The 15,537-nt window shown below is 41.8% G+C and overlaps 1 protein-coding gene across 6 annotated transcripts in view; it reads right to left on the bottom strand.

The window, feature by feature from the left end:
• The window catches only part of TOX3 (TOX high mobility group box family member 3), a 108,985-nt gene that overhangs the window by 25,594 nt on the left and 67,854 nt on the right, over nt 1–15,537 (bottom strand). For 3 of the 6 annotated variants that reach the window (XM_086689440.1, XM_086689438.1, XM_086689436.1), the window contains exons 2-3: nt 4,404–4,469; nt 173–427 (exon numbers count right to left, since the gene is read on the bottom strand). In XM_086689440.1, coding sequence (XP_086545566.1) covers nt 173–427; nt 4,404–4,448 — 300 coding nt within the window. In that variant the 5' untranslated portion in view covers nt 4,449–4,469. The remainder of the gene's footprint in view (nt 1–172; nt 428–4,403; nt 4,470–15,537) is intronic. The other 3 variants (XM_086689441.1, XM_086689439.1, XM_086689437.1) reach the window with 1 other exon arrangement.

Here is a 15,537-nt window from a genome sequence, read left to right as displayed (position 1 = left end):
CCATAACCCTCTTGTCCCTGCACTGAAATGGCACTAGGAAGAACAGTCCTCACGCCCATCAGTAGATAGGCGGAGCACGTTTCAGAACATAGCCTCCTGGTCTTTACCATGAGAAGTGCAATGATTAAAAAAAAAAAAAAAAACACTTTCAAGCAATAAATGTAGTGCCTACCATATGCAACCCACTGCTATGAAGCACGCCATCTTGTTCCACGAGATTTCTTGAGATTGTTATGGAAGGAAGATCCAGGCTTTGAGGGGGAAACTGGGGTGTGAATTCACTTCCCTGGGAAGGCAACGGATCGCTGAGGCCTTGAAAGGGTAGAAGAACATCGGGCATGCCCAGGGCAGGGTCTGATTCTGGAGGAGGCGTGATAGGGGGGATTTCAAACTCCTCATCCCCGAGGCTTGGCGTATGGAATGTCTGCTAAAAGGAAACAAAACACAGACATCTTCATATTCTATTCCTATATCTTATTTCTCCTTGGAGGGAAGAAGAAAGATTTTGCATGAAAACACGGCATAGCTAGGCCAAATATTTATTTCTCAAATGAAAACATCTTAAACACAGATTTCCATATATAAAGTTTTGCTGATCAGTCTGATTAAAGATTTAAGTCTCATTATCATATGGTTTTAATGGAGTATCAGTATTAACAGTTTTTTAATGCGTACTTAATTAGCAACATCTGTCTTTGTTGTTAGTTGGAGCATCAGAGACATTAGATTTGGCTATATAACAAATTGCCACTTTATTGATATGTTAGCGAAACAGCTCAAACCGCTTACATTATCCACATGCTTCATAAAATGCTGACGATTTTGTGGTGCACACACACAACATTAATCCAGGAGTGAACATTACACATGTTTACTTTCTGCCACAACATATAAAACAAGTAATATGAAATTGGTGGTTTGCTTTTTAAAGTTCCTTATGGGTATATTCCCAAGTGCTGAGAACGCTTCTATGGAAATTGTTACAGTTCAGAATACAAAATTTTACATAAGGATTATCAGAGCATATATTAAAAGGTCCCAGTGCTTTTATTTTAAATAAAATAAAAAGGAGAGTTAAAATAATAAGGGGGACTTATTCGCTTTTATGATGATTTTAATGTGTATCTATCAGAACATTTTTAGGAGTCTTCAAGTCTGGAAGACTATAGAATGAGCACAGAGATACACTGATATACATGTACTAACTGTACTGGCTCATTTACTTAAGCAAGTGTTATCTCTCAAGACCTAAGTAAATAAGGACCTTAGATCCTTAAAGACAGTGTTTTAAAACGGGGCCTTTTGATGTAAATGAGGGCTTCCATGTTCTATTACACCAACCACCTTTCTTAAAATAGAACTTAGATTGGTGGGGGGGCGGGGGGCAGTAGTCAAGGTCTAGGGTATTCTTTTGGGTAGGGTGAAGGGGTCAGATATTCTTTCTAGCTCAGAGGATCAAAGTTATAGTTCATTATTAGTACCATTTTTTGAAGAATTAACCGGTGCAAGTTAATTTGGATCTGCTGTAATCGGTTAAGAGAACTAATTAAGAATGGAAAACCATCATTCTTCGAACTATCAATGATGATACATAATAACCACTTGAGAGAAAATAGAAACAAACTGAAGGAAAAAAAAAAAAAACATTCTGTGCATATACAACCTGTCCACTGTTAATTGTATCTCACCAGAAATAAAGAGGTCACAAGCTATGGGAGTCTACGGTGGGACAGGTGAACACCTTGAGGTTCTCAGCAGATTCGGTATATGCAAAAACATTATAGCACAAAAACATGTCTGAAAGCTAGAATGAAGTATTAGATTCTCTGACATATTTATTCTAATATTGACCCCCCAAAAGACGTCAATTTCTTACTGTGGTGCCCCGAGTTCCCAAACACAAAGGGATGGATTGGCCACAAACGTGGTTGGCTAATGAACGTAACCCTATGGCTGCATTTGCCGTTATTTTGGCACTAATGTGGTCTAGTAACAGATGCAACTGTAATTTGTGACTCATTTGCTACCCCATTACTGCTTAATGAAATCTAACATATCACATTAACAATACGGATAAACACTCATTCTTGATATGTGGCATTTGGCTGTTTTCATTACCACTGTAATTAACACTTGAAATATTATTTCAATAAATATTTAAAGTACTTTAAAAATGGTCAGGGTAATCATGACACAGACAGAAAACATAAAGCAAATGTGTGAATTTCCAACCCAGAGTATCCCAGTCCCTGTGGCGTTATCTACAGGGCAATATCTATGTGAAGGGAATTGGTTTCAGGCACAATTTCGACTTCACAGCATTCAAACCTAAAGTCTTCCTGAATTAGTTTGCACTCATTAAAATGTTAAAAAACCAAATAAATTTACTTTTAACGCAATGATCGGGAAATTAGGCACATGCTGTAACGTGGCGCATTAACATTTACTTGGGCTTTATTTTTTGTTCAAGATGTACAGTGAAATCATGGCGTAAGATTAGCTCTTAAAAACTCTAACATAAAGCACGTCTTATGCTAGGCGGTCAAAATTAAGGAGGCTTTCACTTTTATTTTCGTTAAGGAACAGAGAGGTGTCTTACGAATAATGTGTCCCTATGGAATAATTTTTTCAAAAACAAATTAATTTTAAGTTAGAATTGAGTATATTGCTGGAGCATAACCTAATAAAGTGACATTATAATAAATCACCAAGAAAATGCTAAAATGTTAAACCACTTTTAAAAGAGAGGTAAAGTTAAGCATTCCTTAGAGAAAAGAGTAACCCCAAACACCGGAAAAATCCGAGATTATAAAAATAACCACGTCTGGCACCAGTACCAACAAAAAAGACACTGACTTTTGTGACTCCGCCATCTGACCGCTATCAGGTTAGTCGTTCGGAGTCTATAGTGATTACTTTTTACGGATACTGGCTTTTCAGTGTTTACCTTGAACATGTTAAAATAGTATGTACATGGTTAAATACCATCTGTACTGAAATGTTCAAAACATTTGTTCCTTTTGATAAAAATGCAAATCTGGAGAACTGTTGTATCAACATATAACAGCCAATGTCTGACACGGTGAATTATCACAGCTGGAATTAAATTGTCTCTGAACAGCTGCTGGCAGTAGAGCTTTCATCAATGTTTGATTCAAATGTAGGGAAAAAATCCTACAGAATGAAACATCATGTTGTCCTTACAGATGGGGTTTGTGTTCATTATCACAAACAACACAGCAGCTAGTGCCAGACAATATCCCTTATGTAGGCGGTCTTCTTGGTTAGACAGATGATGGCCACTGCAGAAATGATTAATCTAGGAATACCCTTAATCCTCGCTTCCCCATTTTTCTCTAATAATTTTGCAAACTTCATTTCTTTCATACCACTTGCTTCCCTGTACCAAGATCATTTACAAAGCCATTATGATTTCCATCCTCTGGGGTCAGGCTAGTTCGGTTTCCTATATGTGAACGTACTTGGAAAATGAAGACTTTTTATTACGGGGACCACAAGAGGGAATGTTCCATTTGGACCAATTTCACCTGCTTGTTCTTGTTCTAGCATCTTAGATCTCACCGTTTGCCACTTGTGAGGAAACCGTTTTCTTGATCTAATCAAGATGGAGGTTTTTCTGGAAGGGCAGGCCAATGAGCTCAGACAGCAGCCCTAGGTCAGTGAGTAGGGAATGCAGTAAAAACAGCAACAAGAAGATGTTTGTTTGTTTGTTTGTTTGTTTGTTTGTTTGTTTTTTCCATTTGTACCAGTAAAGCTGTAGACAAACCCAGAGCCATCATCCAGTCTTCCCTGCTATGACCAAGTCCTGGAGCGTGCCCTTTCACTCATTCCATCTCTCTGTATTAATTGAACACCTACTATGTGCCAGGTACTGTAATGGTCCATGGGGATCTAACAAGAAAACGAAACACTCCCTTCACATCACTCCCACTGAAGACCCAAGAAACTATAATACTATATTCCCCCACATCATTTCCCAAACCATGGCAACTTAATGAAATTATCCCCAGAGCTTTGTGGAATTGAAATACTTTCTATTAAAAGTCTCTTCCACCCCCTAGTTTTCAAAATAACCACTTATTTGCTAAGATGCCAATTTGGAGAGACAGATTTTATGTGCTGTCTTACATATTTACTTTTGTTGGCATGTACATTTCTTTTCATCAAGAGATGTGTGTGAATTACTAACGTTCCTAACAGCCTCCGGATAAGTGACAGTCTTGTCAGGTCATTTTCTTTTCCAAAAGGTTTTTCTCCTTCAAAGTCGTTACCTTGCACCACATAAGAGAGATAAATTTGATACTCTGCTTTTCCCTTCCAGCCTTTTAAATGATCCAAATAACACACGAAACGTGAACGGACGCATGAAGACAGACACCTACCTCACTGGCTGCAAAGAAAGCACTGTTGGCCTCAGCCATGTTCATGTAGTTATTGTTGTTTCCAAACTGAAAGAAAACAGATTGTTTTACGTTAATATGCAGACAGATCAAGAATCCCGGTGGTGTGCTTAAAACTCAGATGGGATTTGTAAAGAATGCTAGTGTCATGAATTAAAAGAGTAGTTTCACTCAGACCAAATGTGAACCGTGACAGGTTTTGTGCTACATGTAGTCCGGCTGCTTCCCTCAGAAAATAAAGCAGAGAGTCAAGCTGACTTGAGAATTCTGGGAAACGGGGTTGATTCTCACCAAGACTAACAGCGAAGGGAGACCATGACGAACCTCTGGCCGCCCGGTCACTAGTGGGTGTTGTTTACTGAACTGGCATTTGTGAGAGAGGAGAAGGAAAAGTTTCCAAGAAAACCACCTTGACACATTTTTACAGCATGTTGAGATTTCATAGCTCACTTTTCAAGAACAGATGTCACGAGTGTGAGTAGGTTAAGATGTGAATTAAAGGGAATAGAATCCAATTCCCAGGACTCAAATTCTATTTTCTAGCGAATGGGGTGTGGCATGAATATAAATAAATAATAAGACTAAAGAATATTTTTCAAATCTCCAAACAGAGTTGAAAACAATATCTGTATCCATCAGAGCTGTTGAAAACAGTGATATTTAATCTCTCGATGTAACATTAAGTGCAAAGAGGCTTAAAATATAAACGGAATCCTATGAACACAGCAATTTTTATTTAATTCCCTAACACAATAGCCCATTCATACCATCACAAATAAGACTGTATCAGCATTTCAGACGTAAGCTCTTTACTGCTAGAGACCTGTTATCAAAAGGTAAAACTTGGATTTTGCCAGAAATGTATTTTCAGGTTCAGATGGTATAAGGAGGTGCGTTTTGTTGCTTTAAACATTCTGTTATCAGTCTGGCAATACGGAAAGGCTCTGTGAGCATAATTATCTGGGGCTATATTATTTTCACGATTTTATGAAGTGGTAAAAGAACGCCCTTCTTTTTGTAACGTGTACTGTTTCTTTCCTTCAGTGCATCAAGTAACACAAAGGTTTGGTCTGCAAAGGGTGAAATGTATACATCCATTCTCTCATGTAAATAGAGCTATCAATTATTTAAACTAAGAAGCAGGGAGCCTGGGTGGCTCAATCAGTTAAATGTCTGACTCCTGATCTCAGCTCAGAGCATGATCTCACAGTTTGTGAGTTCGAGCCCCGCGTGGGGCTCTATGTTGACCGTGCAGAGCCTGCTTGGGATTCTGGCTTTCCTTCTCTCTGCTCCTTCCCTGCTCTCTCTCTCAAAATAAATGGACTTTACAAAACATTTAAAAATTAAGTAAAAGGCATAACTTCCCCAAGGAGAGAGGGAGAGAGAGAGAAAAGAAATACAGATACACAGATAGATAAATGTAGAGAATAAATATAGACACATAGATATGGAAGATCCACATAATTCTCCTCGTAGTAAACCCACCAACACTTATTTCTAGGGGGCTCTCGGCCCCTGACTCTGAACCTGTAGGATTCGTGCACAGAAGCCCAACTGACATGCTACACTTTATCATGTCAGGGATCCAAGCACTAAGCAGGATTTACACAGAAGGCTCTAATGGTTCCAGAGTGCTGTTGTGGTCTCCGGAAGCAAAATCCCACCCTGTAAAACGACTCCTAAATACATACTCACACAACGAGCTTCAGATTCATTTGGATAAACATCTTTATAAGGATTTCTGAAAGACGTATTTGTTAGCACTTAAGAGAGACCTTTACCTAGTTTCTCTGAAGGCACGGGATATCCAAAACGTGTGGGGATGGTTTCACCAACATATACTTACACATACATACATACACCAAGGTGCATATACGTTATATAGGTACCGCTTGTGGTATGCCCATCATATCTCAATAAAACGGTTTTAAAATAATTTTAAAATGAAAAAAGGTACCTGCGTGGGCGGGTGCGCACGCACCTGCACCTCCCGCCCACATACACAGACACATTTCCCCCCATTTTCCTACGACATTAAATGCACGCAAGCAAAAGCACAGGTTTCTGTCTGGGAATTTTTCATGAATTAATGATCCTAGAATTAAATCTCGGGGCCTCCGTTCTGACTATTCTTTTTGGATGTTTATGAGGACTTCGGTCACCATGTGCCTTCCAGGCACTGATTCCATGCCTCCCGCAAGCGGCCCAAAGCCTGCCACCCAGCTTTAACGTTATTTAAATGTACGTGTTGTTGGGGAATTAGAAATCCATTTAAGGAAAGCAGCTCATTATCAGAGAGTACTTTTTTAAGATTAAACTCACTTATTACCTAATAGCACCTAAAACAACAAAGAAAAATAAAATGGCTATTAAACTAAGGGCCTAAACAATTCAAAAAACAAATTAAGCTTAGAGTAAAATAAGAACTGGGTTAGAAATCCTCTTCTGAACAGTTAGTATGCGAATGTAATTACTGAAGAAACTACAGCTAATCAGCTGTGAATTGTATCCATTAATTAGTATTTGCCCTGGAGAAATGAGAAAAATCAGGAACGACGCTGGCACCGCGGTGTGCTGACGAGCCACGCGACGGCCGCGCTGCGTGTAGGCAAGCAGGTGGCTCCAGTGGTCCACGTAATTTGAAAAGCTCTCACCTGAAGTACTGAGCTGGAATTACAAAGCACTCCTTGCATATCTTTTGTATCTATAGCAGGCCTTAATTAATGGCTTTTAATTTGGAAACACTTGGCCATTGGGCGGGAACAGTTATAAATCATTTCAAATAGAAGCAAGGGTTGCCGTTCCACTGGGGGTAACGTATCTCCCCTACAAATATGGCCTCAGATACTGACTTGTGCAGGGAAGGGTCTTTCTCTTGCACAGGTGGCTGGGTGCCTGCTTGAGCGTGGTAGGGTGGCTGGATAAAATACAGGCTGTCCAGTTAAATTTGGCTTTCAAATACACGACTTTCAAAGTGTAAGTATATCCCATGCACAATTTGGGATATACTTATACTAAAAAAAAGTATTCTCTATCTGTGATTCAACTATACCCCGCTATTGTGTATTTTTACTTGCTAAATTTGGCCACCCTACAGCATCGTTAAATTGATCAGGATGACAGGAATGCCACTTTCCATTTGATTTACCTTATCTGGTAACACTAGCTTAATTTAATTTGCTTTATTTTAAAATGTGACCTATGAATCCTGCTTTACTCATTTTGTGTAAGAACAGATCTGATTCTGAGAGAAAAAGTGATCCTTTGGGGGCAGATCTCTAATATAATGACCTCAGAACAATTAGCTTTAACTGAATTGTGTACAATTAAATTTACTTTACGTTCGAAGAGACAGTGACATCGGTAAACAGAATATATTACAAAAAAATCCCTAGGTCCATGAGGGAAAGGGCCTTCACTGTGTTCACTGCTGTCTCCCCACAAACTGGCACCAATGCCAGGCATATTAGAAGCACTCCAACACTTGCTGAAGAGAGAGGGAGGGGGAGAAAGGTTGATCACATTCTAATTACCCTGAGAGGCCTTCTACATACATTATTTCATTTAACTCTCCCAAGCAGGACTAAATGTAATTTATTTTCCCAAGAACAAGTTAGAAAAAAGGAAATTATCCCTATTTTATAGATAAATAGACTGAGGCTTCAAGGGGTCCATGCCCCAAATCACAGAGGTAAATACTGGAGTCTGGTACCCCTCTTAACATTTCAATAGGCACGGAACCTTGAATATTTCACTCAGCGATGAATTCAATGTTAGAACTTGGTTTTTATCCTCTCACTCAAGGCTACAGTCTCCCAGGAGGTGTTTCCAGGTACCTAAGTCTAGCAGAATGCTCCTTAAGAAAAGAGTTGCAGGGGCGCCTGGGTGGCTCAGTCGGTTAAGCCTCTGACTTCAGCTCAGGTCATGATCTCACAGTTCGTGGGTTCGAGCCCTGTGTCGGGCTCTGTGCTGACAGCTTGGAGCCTGGAACCTGCTTTGGATTCTGTGTCTCCCTCTCTCTCTGTCCCTCCCCTGCTTGTGTTCTGTCTCTCAAAAATAAACATTTTAAAGAAATTTTTTTAAAGAAAAGAGTTGCAGAGTTGCAAAGCCCATAAGTTTGAGAAAGGCTGCAGACTACCGCCCCTCTTTTATGAGTCCCTGTGCCCACTACACCAGGCAAACGTTCCAAGAAGTCCTGCAGCTCATTCATTCACAGCAAACACTTATTTATGTGCCTACTGTGTGCAAGGCACTGCGTTAGGCTCTGGCAACAAAACGGTGAGAAAGATGACAAAGTTCCTACCTGGACGCAGCTCACAGTTTTCTTTGAGTGGGAGATAGCAAACCTCCCCTTTCCCCCCATATTTGCCATGGGACACCTCTTTTGGTTTCCCCCACAACAGTCTGCGGGAACACTTTGGGAAACCTTGTTCCAAACCCCTTATTGACAATATTCTTTTACTTTCCCAAATACTTCTTACAAAAAGCTAACATCCTCATTTTGCACCATGGTAAAGTTTACGCCTTTTATGAATCACCTAAATAAGAATTTCTAAATTACTCATTCTGGGCTTTCGTAATTTGGCCGACTTCCAAGTTTTCTAGGTGGTAGCTCTCCACTGATGTTCCTTTGAAGATCCCCCAGTTCAGCCACATTAAGATTATTTACCGTGATTTCAGGAGTCAAAACAAAATATTTCAAATCAACTGAAGGAACGTCAGGTGAAACAGAGTTACCTACGACGGAGAGCACGTAAAAACATTCCTTAATGCTTCTTTCTTAAGAAACAGACCAATTCCAAGTGTTTCAAAGAGCTTACACATTGGGGGAATGGTCACTGCGAGGCAGGGGCATTTATGAAGTACACTGGTGATGATCGGTCCTTTCCACTTTGATAGGCTCTAATAGATGTGATCCCCAAAGATATAATCCCCAAAGATATAATTATAAAGCAGGACGGAATTACTCTGCATGTCAAACTTCTGTATCTTAATAATTTCACAAAAGCACATCTTCATTGTACCTGGAGGTAGATTTGCTTTTGCGGCTTGATGAATAATTATAGCTTCGGCAAATACAATTTGTGAAGGACATCAATTAAAAAGGAGCATTGCAGGATTTCTAAAAAAATTTATTAAAGACCATCGTGTTCATGGCCTGTCTACCCGTGTGAAGTGCCAAAGTAAATTAATGGAGATTGTTAATTCTCGCTTGTCCAGCAAAAGGCTTGGAAGAAAGTAGAGCAGCCCAGACAAAACCCGTCTGTAATCACAAGACGGATACTTCGGCTTGATCAGTCCACACAACATGATTTTCACTAAAATTATTTTGACACCCATGTGAAGAATTGTGTAGGCTTCTAATAAAGCTGCATTAACTACAGGGTATCAAACAGCTAAATGGCACCAATTTAATCCTTAAAAAAAAAGATAATCCTTCGAATTCTCTTTTCTTTGTTCCCATTAGATTTGTTAGCAGACACCATCCAATTTGATGCCTCAGTAAGGACATCTGTCAAGTTGCTTACACAGATGAACTGCGCCATCACGGACCAAGTGCGCCAAACTACGGTCACATGATGAGAAGGCAGTGCCTCAAAGTTCGCACACTCTCAAAGGCTCTGTTCGCTACCCCGTGGAAAAGAACTTACCAAAGACAATCAAGGTTTAACCATCTCCGGCAGTGGGAATCTGTTTCGAGATATAGAGCCCCGAAGAGGGAACACAAGCCAGATATGGCAAGTGACAATAAATACTGGAGATTATCAGGGGTGGATCTGGCACACCACATCATGAACGAACAACGACGTAGTGAATACAGACAGTCCATACCAAAGGCTATGGGTTCAACAGCAGTCTGGAAACAGAAACTGCAAACAATGGACTAAGATGTGTAATTAGCAGGAGAGTACACACACACACACACACACACACACACACACGTCCGCTAATTATGTATACACAAAGAGAGGATTATGTTCACATATATGTATAATTATACACACACATATATAAATTCACATATATATATTAATAGGTTCAAATATAAAGCAAGATTTTTGCAAGAAAATAAACTTTCAAAAATATTATTTGCCTTTCCATATGCTAAAAACTCCTAGATAATTATCTCCTGAGCACCAGACTCACATACCCAACTGCCTACATTTGCATGTGGATCTCAATAGGCATCCCAATCACATGCACAAAACTGAATTCCTCATCTTCTCCCCAAACCTGCTCCACCCACAGCCTTCCCCATCTCCTTTGACGGGGAGATGACTCAGTTCCAGTGACTCAGGCCAAAAATCATCTTTGAATCCACTCTTTCTCCTTCCGCCATCAAATCATCAGAGATTCTGTTAGCTCCTCTTTCCAGTTACACACACAACTGACCGCTGGCCACTCTCTCAACTGGATTCACCCAGGCTCAAGCCACCCATCCCCTCCTGGGGTCAATGCTCCCCCTCCTGGCAAGTCTCGCTGGTCCTACCACAATGTCCACCAGTCTATTCTCAGCACAGAACCAAAGACAGACCTTGAAAACCTAAGTCAGGTCATACCCCTCCTCTGCGTAGAACTTTCCAATGGCTTCCTATTCCCTCAGAGAAGAAGCCAAGACCTCATAATGACCCCCCATTTCTTCTCTGACCCTTGGCCAATGTTCTCCCCCTTGCCTCTCCTCCTCTAACCCTGCTGGCTTCCCTGTTGTTGCTCCAATACCCCAGACACATTCCTACCTCAGGGCCTTTGTACTGGCTCTTTCCTTGCAATGCCCTCAAGGCTCTTGCTCACTTCCTTCTCTCTCTCTCTTTTTAAAATGTTTATTTATTTTGAGAGAGAGAGAAAGAGAGAGAGAGAGAGCGCGTGCGCGCACACGAGCTCCCAAGCATGTGAGCAGGGGAGGGGCAGAGAGAGACAGAGGGAGAGAGAGGATCCCAAGCAGGCTCCTTGCTGCCCGTGCAGAGCCCAAGGCAGAGCCCAACATGGGGCTCAAACTTTTGAACCTTGAGATCATGACCTGAGCCAAAATCAAGTCGGACTCTCAACTGACTGAACCACTGAGCCTCACTTCCCTCTTGAGTCTTTTCTCAAAGGTCATCTTCTGACTACCCTCTAAGATTTCTTTGCAGCCCTCTTTCTCCTCCAGTACTTTCTAGTCCCCTTCCCTGCCTTGATTGTTCTCATGATGCTTTTCAGCATAACATATTTACTGTCTTCTCCGCCCCCCCAACCTAGAATGTAAATTTAATGAGGATAAGTACGTGTTGTCTACTGTTTACGCTGATGTCCCAGTACCAAGGAGAGTTTGATAAATAGTAAGTGTTCAACAAATCTGTGTTGAATGCATGAGCAAATAAATTAATTTCTAGATGTGAAATGCTGGTACGCAGAACTGTTCTCCAAGCCAAGCAGGGCACCAGATAAGCACTTGAAATTCAAGCAAAAAAGGAGAAACCAAGCATCCATCACCAAATGTTCCTGCACAAACCACACCTATTGGAAAGAAAGGGTGAAAGGAAGAATCATATATTCTAATAAAATTAATATTTCAAATGTTAGAGACACTTAGCTTGAAAAAAAAAAAAAAGCTTCGTTCTAGATGATGCACTAGTCCTTTTATCAAAAAGACACAGAGGCCTGGGTGGGTGAGGTTGGAGTGTTAAGGGTGGGTGCCTTGGTGTTTGAAAATGCACTGCAGTGGACAAGGCTGATTCTGGCCTGCAGGCAAAAAGCCCGGAGAAGGGAAAGCCAATAATCTAACATCAAGGAACCAAGAATCTGAGTATTAAATCTGACAGTTGATTTTTTTTTTTTCTAATTTAAAATATTCTGCTTTTAAGAAATTTTTGCTTCAAAGGTTAGGTCAGAGTTTCTCAAAGTGCGGTGCTAGGGACTACCAATTAACCAGATGCCTGTTTAAAAAAAAATGCAGATTACCTAATTCCCCAGAGTTTACTGTATCAGAATCTCTAGCCGGTGGGGCCCTAAAATTCTGCGTTTTTTTTTTAACCAGCTTCTCGGGAATTCTAGAACATGCTAATATTTGAAAACTACTAGTCTAGTTAATCTTGGACTAATGTAGAAAAAAAAATTTTTTTAAATAAAGCTTTCCATACATCTGAAGATGATCTTATTGAAATGCTGATGTAGCACAAGCTGTTTTGTTTAAAGCAATAAATGCTTGGCTCAATTATTTCCAATCTCTTCTTACCTTCCTCACTTATGGGAAAATGTAAACACCCATGAGGGGACCATCAGCCCCCCTCCCACCCTCATGAGCAGAAGGAAAGACAGAAACGTCCTAAGTTGGACCAAGGAGGGAATAAAGGTTCTAGACTTCTAGAATACAGGTTTTAGATTTCTCAACAAGTTCCAGGGACCCACACAAGGAAAAAACAATGCCTCAACATATGGACTCTACTCAAACATGGAGGCCTTTGGATTTTCATGATCTGGATGCATCTGAGTCTGTAAATTGCATAACCATCTGGACTAGTTAGAGGTGGCAAGAAAAAAAACACAACACCCTCTCAAACCCAACTGCACTTGTTTAATATCAGAAAAACAAATAGAAGCAGAGGAGAAGACACTAAGCTTCCCAAATCAAGTTTTCTTTTTCACAAAAATGGAGCAATCTTCGAGACTAGCCCAGCAAGCAAGCATCACCAATAGTGAGAGGATGGGAAAAGAAAGACCCCAACAGGTCTTAAGCACACAACCAATGAAAAGAAGCCAGTGGTAATGCACCTGCTGTTAAGTGGCCACATGTTTTGTGTAATTCTCTCAGCTCTCCCCTTTCTCCCAAAAGCCTCACTGACACTGAACCCAGCACCTACTGGATACCAACTAGTAGGATGTGTTTGGGGAATATATCTAACTTTCCAAAGATGTCAAGAAGTAGGAGATCCGACTGTTGCTTTTAAGGGATGACAACCCAGTTAGGGTGATGGGGCAAAAACATCTCTCAGCCTAAGGGCTAAGTCCGGGAGTGACGCTGACCAATGATACGTACTTTCAGAAGAAGAACAAAAGGGAATGGCCACCCTGAGGAACAAGTCTGGAACCACAGAACGGGGCAGGAGGAGCGGACGTCCCATGCAGAGAGAAGGGAGTGCGCAAGGCTGCAAAGTGTGCATAGGCTGCGTTCAAAGAAGCAGAGCAGAGACCAGTCTGGTTGCAGGGAGGCACCAGGTATTGAGAGAAGGGGAGGTAAGCTAGGGGAGATGGTCGGCAGCCAGGCTCTGCAGAGCCCTGAGGGCCAGTCTAAGCATTTTGAAATGTACTACACCGGAAGGTCTGTGAAGGATTTTGTTGGAGGGAAGAAGCAGAGAGAGATGCAAAACCCACACCTGAGCACATGGAGAGTCCGGGGTGGACACGGTCAGTTCTGGGAAAAACCGGAAGCAAGACCGGTTAAGAACACGTCAAGGTTGGCATGGGGTTGCAGGCGTCCAGACTGGGCAGAGGGAGGAGCGGATACAGAGAACGTTTCATCTCGAGTCAAACTAAACGGCTCTGAACTCCAATCCTGCCACACTAGCTGCGGGATGGTAGACAAGTTGCGTAACTTGTCTTAAGGGCCCGTTCAAACCCCAGCTGATCCCCTTGCTAGCCATGTTAACTGTGCACAAGCTACTGAGCCTCTGTGCGCTTAAGTCCCTCCCTTCCCCCCGCCCCAATCTACGATATGGGAATAAGAACAGCATTTTGCCTCATCCTGGGGGTTTTGAGGACTAAATAGCGTTGTACCTAAGAAGCCACCTTTTCTATCTGTACTAATGGCTAGGTAACATTTCAATGAGTCTTTCAGAAACCAAAGCAGACCACGCGTTATCTGTTTTACAGACTGTTGTGGCTTATACTGGCAGAGGGAGAGAGTTTTACTACTCGAAGAACTCCAGTGACTTCTCAATGTTATTTTGAGTAAAATCCAAGTTCCCAGATGATCTGGCTGCTCATTGCTTTTCCAAACTCCCTCCTCAGAGGGCTGCTCCTGCCCACTAAGCCCCAAGCACACTGCCCTGACTACTCCTCACTCTCTGGGCCTCTGCCCCTGCCATCCTCCTGACCCCGACTGCTCTCCCCTCTCTCCTTACTCCATGCAGGTTTCTGCTTAATGTCTGGCTCCATGCCGTTTCCTCTGACCCTGGGACAGTTGGTGGCCTGTGATATGTAGGTGCTCGGTAAATATTTGTTGAATGGGGGAGGGAAGGAATGGCCAGAGCGATCCAAGTGCAAATCCCAGCTCTATCACACTTGCGCGCTGCTTCGTGTTACCACTCCGAGTTTCTGTTCTTCATTTCTAAGGATGAAAGAATAGAGCTCTGTCGGGGCTGGGCTGTGTGAGGAGGGAGAGCAAACGGTCTTGCATGGAAGAGGCACTTGGTAAATGTCAGGAATTGAGAGTGAGGAGCCTCACTCTCAAAAGGTAGGAATTTTGACAGGTGCTACAGTATGAATATATGCAAAGCACTCCCCATGAAACGTCAGCGGAAGATTTCAAACAAAAGGAGCCATTCAAGTGGGGTCTTGAGGGGTGTGTAGGAGAGGAGCTTGCCTGTGAGACAAGAGCATTCTGGCAGAGAAAACTACTTGGGCAAAGCCCTGTCATAAAAGTGGGCCTGGCTGACCAGGACACTGGGCTACAAGCCCTCTTGGCAGAGGACAGAGGGAGGGTTGAAACAGGAGCCAGGGCCAGCAAGTACAGACTATACTTTGGAGAGGTTTACAGACGACACTCTGGAGAAGTTTAGCTCCAACATGCTGTATGGATAAAAGGAGACTCACGACATGTTTGTAGGCGGAGGAGAGAGAAAACACAAAAGTGAAGGAAGATCAGCCAACAATAAGCAGAACAGAAGATTCAGAGCATAATTTCCAGATAGTATGAATAACGTCTATTCTGTGTGTTTTCTGTTGTTTTCGGCAAACTGTGGGCATCTTTTATACAGTGACAGCAACTTGTAAAAGAGATAGATGTACTTGGTCTGCTTTGGTGTCTTGAAAATCACTGACATGATAGCTAATTGTTATTGGTCTGGATGGAAAAAGGCGGCTACGTTCTTTGATGTCAGTGTTAGAACCGGAAAGAACCCTTCCCCGTCCCCAAAAGTTT

This window comes from Puma concolor, chromosome E2, assembly GCF_028749965.1.
Source record: "Puma concolor isolate L17-30 chromosome E2, mPumCon1.1.hap2, whole genome shotgun sequence".
Lineage (NCBI taxonomy): Eukaryota > Metazoa > Chordata > Mammalia > Carnivora > Felidae > Puma > Puma concolor.
This window is presented reverse-complemented; position numbering and strand designations above follow the sequence as displayed.